The sequence below is a fragment of the Monoraphidium neglectum genome (assembly GCF_000611645.1).
Source record: "Monoraphidium neglectum strain SAG 48.87 unplaced genomic scaffold scaffold03986, whole genome shotgun sequence".
In the NCBI taxonomy this organism is placed as follows: domain Eukaryota; kingdom Viridiplantae; phylum Chlorophyta; class Chlorophyceae; order Sphaeropleales; family Selenastraceae; genus Monoraphidium; species Monoraphidium neglectum.
In genome coordinates this window covers 1-5,277 of record NW_014009643.1, presented here as the reverse complement: position 1 = coordinate 5,277, position 5,277 = coordinate 1, and the positions used below count along the sequence as shown (strand labels likewise).

General features: G+C 69.2%; 2 protein-coding genes across 2 annotated transcripts; both read left to right on the top strand.

Moving 5' to 3' along the window:
* Positions 1-443: 443 nt before the first annotated feature.
* Positions 444-1,437, top strand: MNEG_13693 (hypothetical protein; the record flags this gene model as incomplete). Its single annotated transcript, XM_014037836.1, has 2 exons — positions 444-758; positions 1,429-1,437. The coding sequence occupies 2 exons, from the start codon at positions 444-446 to the stop codon at positions 1,435-1,437; spliced, it is 324 nt and encodes a 107-aa protein (XP_013893290.1).
* A 1,110-nt stretch (positions 1,438-2,547) lies between these two features.
* On the top strand, positions 2,548-4,863 carry MNEG_13692 (hypothetical protein; the record flags this gene model as incomplete). The annotated part of the gene is made up of 4 exons (XM_014037835.1): positions 2,548-2,646; positions 2,782-2,959; positions 3,099-3,295; positions 3,463-4,863. The coding sequence occupies 4 exons, from the start codon at positions 2,548-2,550 to the stop codon at positions 4,861-4,863; spliced, it is 1,875 nt and encodes a 624-aa protein (XP_013893289.1).
* Between the last annotated feature and the right edge of the window lie 414 nt (positions 4,864-5,277).

Below are 5,277 nucleotides of genomic sequence, written 5' to 3'. Positions count from 1 at the left end.
GCGCGGCGCGACGCGAGCGAGCCCCGCACCTCGGCGGCGGCCGCCGCGGCGCGGCCGCCGCGGCCGCCGCGCGGCGCGAGGCCCTCGCTGTTGGCGTCCGTGCTTTCCAGACTCACGCCGGTGGGCAGGGGGGCGGGCGGCCCTAGGTACCCCCCAAGCTGGGCGATCCCCTGAGCCTCCCACAGATCAGATGCCGCGCCCGCGAGGCCGCTCCACGCCAACTCATCCTCATCAAAAAGGTCGACCGAGCCGCCGCCGCCGCCGCCGCCGCCGCCGCCGCTGCCCCCGCCGCCAATGCGATCTTTGAAGCCGCCGTGATCCTCGTCGCCGGTAATGGCGGGGCCCGCAATGGGGGATTGGGGGCTGTCAGCAGCAGCAAAGGTCTGAAGGCTGGCCGTGGAGGGCTGCCGCCCGATGGAGGCGTGCGGACGCTGCTGCTGCACATGCTGCTGCTGCTGCTGCTGCTGCTGCTGCTGCTGCTGCTGCTGCTGCTGATGCTGCTGCTGCTGCGCGTGCTGCTGCTGCGCGTGCTGCTGCTGCGCGTGCTGCTGCTGCGCGTGCTGCTGCTGCGCGTGCTGCTGCTGCGCGTGCTGCTGCTGCGCGTGCTGCTGCTGCGCGTGCTGCTGCTGCGCATGCTGCTGCTGCATATGCTGCGTATGCTGCTGCTGCGGCGCCTGCTGCTGCGATTGATGCTGGGCGTCCTGCTGCCCATGCTGCTGCGCCGGCGCACCAGATTTCGCCGCTTGCTGCTTGTGTGGGTGCGTGCGCGGCGCCTCGCTCGCTGCTGGCGGCGGAAACGCGGCGGTGGGGTACAGCTCAGCAAGCCGCCGCTGCATGGCGTTGGCGTATGCCGGCCCAACCGCGCGCCCTGCGGCGCCCCTGCCGGCCGCGCCGCCGCGCGTGCCCTTGGCGGTGGGGTTGCCGCCGGCGGCGGACGTCGACGCGGGTGCGTCGGGCGTGTGCAGGAGGGAGCCTCGCTCCTGGCCCTCGTCGGGCTGCGCCCGCGCCGCCTCTGCGCCGCGCCCCGCCGCCGGCGGCGGTTGCGGCCCCGTGGGCCGGCCGCTGTCAGGTGGCGGGGGGGCCGCGGGGTTGAGCGCCTGGAAGTTGACCGGGCTCGAGCTGTTGAGCAGGAGCATCTCCATATCCCAATTAACACTGGGGTTGCCACCGCCCGTCACCCCACCCCCGCTGGTGTTTGCGGCGGCGCCGCGGTTGCCGTCGCCCGCCGCGCCGCCGGCCGATGGCGGGTCCAATGTGGCAACGCGGCAGCGATGTCGAGGGGCCGCACGCGGTGCGGCGTGGATGGCTGGGCCTGCGGGAGCAGTGCGGCGGCCGAAGGTGAGGCGGGTGGTGCGCTAGACGGCGGCGGCGCGCGGCACCATGCCTGCACAGGCGGCGCTGCATAGGTGTGTATAATGGGCTCTGCAGGACAACTAAGCATCGCTGCGCTGGTGAGACCCCCGCACATACCACAACAGCGACGCGCACCATGAAGCAGCCCCTGCCATGCGGGCCTGCCGCTCGGAAGTTGACAGCTTATTTGGTGCATGGTTTGTAGATTCGCCAAATGGCGTAGCGCGGCCCACAAGCCCGGCCGCTTCAATGGCCAAAGACTGCTTCGCAAGCTACGAACGCAACTTCCTTCGGCTAGGTTTGCATCAATACATTGTTCTAGAATGTACAAGTGTATTGGTGGTGATGATGAGCAGCGCACATTGAATGCTGCCCCCGCCGCTCGCTGCACCGCCGCCACCCATGCAATGCTGCTGTCAGAAGTGCGTGTGCTTTAAACTTCACCCGACTCCCCCGCCTCAGGGCACCGCCGGTTTGCATGCATGCCGCGACCGCAGGCAACCAGTTGTATGGCACGCTCAAAGCTCGGCAAAAATGCAGCATGGCAGCTGCGTGCTGGCCGTTGCGCAGGCCCTATGCTGCGCAGGATGTTCCTTTCGCGTTTCTGCCTTGCTGAACGGGTGGTCGGACCAGAAGGTCAACCCTGCTGCAAAAACTGGTGATTTGATCAGGTGAGACCGGCTGTCCTGCGTATGCTTGCATCAAAACCACCAGCACATGCTGCACATGCTGCCCGCTACACCACAATAGGACACGACATGGACACTCGCACGCAGGCATGTGATGAGAAGCCATTTGTGCTGGTGCCGCCTACGGTAGGCATCGAACTCTCACGCAGTTGCGTGGATGGGACATGGGTTGAGATGTAGTATGAGGCCGCGCAACAGCACATGCAGCTGCCCACCCACCTGGACGCACACAAGCGCTGATGTGACCAGGATGTACTATGTACAACTCCTGGCTCTCCGGCGGCCTACCATATGACAGCTTTTTATAATACATCAAGCACGTCACTCTCCTTAGTCAAGTTCAAAGCGCACGCTTGATTCTCGGTTGTTGACCAAAAAGTTTGAAAAATGTCCACGAGCTACACCCCAGAAGCGAGTAGTGTGGACAATCCAATAATGATATCATCAAAGTAGGTGTTACAAGTGTGCGGATGGTCCAAGCGAGCCTAGATCACTAAGATTGAGCATGGAGGACGCTACAGTGCTCAAAGATGTGGGCAACTCGGAGGCCAAATCAAGAGATTCCGCGCCGCTGAAAACATTCGTGCGGCGACGAAACACAAAGGTGCGCGGCAGTGGTGCGCAACTTGCGGTGCGGCCAGGTGTGTCTACGCGCAAGTGCATGCAATCAGTGCATCAATAAGCTGCACTCACTTCAGTTCTGCCTGAACTAGAAGCACTGCTACGACGACCCATCCAGGCCGGCATCGGCGCCAACGCGACCAGCACGGCCGCTGCCCCTGCTGCATCCCAAGTGGAAGCTGCCACACCTGTGCACAGCGCCCTGGGCGCACCGACCACCCCTGCCAGCGCGGCGACGCCCCCAGACACCCCCTCCACAGATGGCAGCAGGTGGTCGCCCGGCAGCGACGAGCTCGGTCCCTGCGGCGGCAACGCCAACGAAAGCAGCAGCACCCGCACGCAGCACATGTGGCGAGGGCAGCCACCCTGGGTCCAGCAGCGCCACACCAACGCCAGCGCCGCAGCCTGCCCCGTGGCGCGCGCGGCGGCGCGCAGTCGGCGGCGGCGGCGGCGCCCCGCGGGCACGGCGCAGCTCGTTGATGCCGGGCGCCGCGCTGCCGGGCGGCGCCGGGTGGCGCGACGAGGCGCCGGGGACGCGGCTGCTGCAGGGGTGGCGGGTGCGGGGCATGTCCTCTGCCAGGCGGGCGGCTCTGCACAAGTACCTGATGCAAATGGCGGCCCACTTTGCAGAGGTCGGTGAGAGCGGTGACACATGCAGCGACTGCGACGGCTGTCCGGATCTATTTTTCTGTGCACGTGTGTGCACCTTCCTATGCAGCTGCAAGGCACAACAGGTTTGCTGGCACACGTGGCCCGATGCCAGCTGAATGGCGGCGCACGCTGCATCTATGCTTTGCAGGTGGATGCCTTTGAGTTGGTTGAAGAGGACGAGGATGAAGAGCCTCAGGAGCGGCAGGCGGCACGCGGCGCCGCCGACGCCCCCATGCCAGCAGACGCGGCGGAGGCGGCAGCTCAGGGGCCGGCACCGGCGGCGCCGCCGCTCCTGGCAGCAACTACGCCCGTGCACGCGCAGCTACAGGGCGCCAGAAACTCGGGCCTCCTGGCGGAGACGCCAATGTCGCGTGCGCTGGCGCAGCCTAGCCTCAGCTACGGCTGCACAAACAACCGCAGCGCAGCAACCGGCGGGCGGAGCGGCTTGGCGGCGAGCGCTGACACAGAGGGGACGAGCGGCGCTGAGCGCAGCGCTGCGCTGCTGGCGGGGACGCCGGACTCGTCGTCGACGCCCGAGGCGGCAACCTTGGACGACACGCCCTCTGATCTCACCTCGGACACCCCTAGCAGCTCGGCCGCGGGCACGCCGGCGGGCTGGTTGCCTGCCTGGGTCTCGCGGCCTTCAGCCGTAGCGCCCGCAGAGGGGCGCCGCAGCAGCTTGGCCCACGGGCTGCTGCGCCGGCAGACGCTGGTGCCCGGCCCCGCCATGCGGCCAGAGGCGCTCGCGGCGCACGGCGCGGCCTCGGGGACCGCAGCCGACCAGCTGCGCGCCAGGCAGCGGCTGAGCAGCTTCTCGCTGCTGCCCCGCACATCCCTGGGCGTCGGCGCCGCGGCGGGACGGCTGTCTGCCGCAGTCGATCTGCAGCAAGCGGTGGCGGCGGCCGCCGCCACCGCGGTGGGCGGGCTGGGTGCTCGGCGATCCGGGTCCCTGGCAATGGCGGCCGCTGCAGGCGGCCGCTCGAGCTCCCTTGCAGGCGGCGGCGCACGGCCGTCGTCCGGCCGCGACTCGGTCGCGGGCGCTGCCGCCGGCCCGGCACGGTGGTCCGCCCGGGACTCCCTGGGAGTGGGCGCCCCTGCGACGGCCGCTGCGGCGCGGCGGTCGGCGGCGGCGGCTGCCCATGCGGCGCACGCCGTGATGGGCGGCGCGTCCCCGGGCCGGGGGGGCCTGCCGGGGGTCGTCTTGGAGGAGGAGGAGGCGGAGGCGGCGGCGGTCGAGGAGGAAGCTACGGAGCAGCTGTCCAAATTGCTGCAGCAGCACCTGCAGCTGGCCGGGGTGGGCGATGCGGACGCCGCGCATAAATCAATTGATGTGGAGGCGGGCTCAGAGGCGGAGGCGGCGGCGGGGGAGGTGGCAGGAGAGGGGGTGCCAGCGGAGCAGGCGGAAGGCGAGGAGGCGGTCGGGAACGCGCTGGAGCAGCTGCTGGCGGTGTGCGGCCAGGGGGGTGACGTGGCCGCCATCCCCAGCGTGGAGGAGCTGCTGGGTGGCCTGCTGGACCTCAAAAGGGTGAGCTTGGGGCCCGGCAGTTGAGCACAGCAACTTTTGATGCATGCCGGCGCCCCTCCGTGCACGCCACCTTCGCCGCTGCTCGCCTCCAGGGCGCGTTGGCGCGGCATGCCGCCCCCGACGCGGGCGCGCGCCGCCCCCTGCGGCCGCCCTCTCCCAGCGCCCTCCCCGCCCGCCCCGCGACGCACCGAGCAGACGGTGAAGATCGGGGAGGGGACGTATGGCGAGGTCTTCAGGGGCCCCACCACCCCCGATGGCGCCCTGGCCCGCGGCGGCGGCGGCCCCGGGCGGGACACGCGGGACGACGATGATCTGCCGCCCTCGCTGGTGGTCAAGATCATTCCTATGGAGGGCGATGTGGAGGTCAACGGCGCCCCCCAGAAGGGCGCCGGCGATCTGATGGCCGAGGCCGTGATCGCGCTGGCGCTGTCGGGGCTG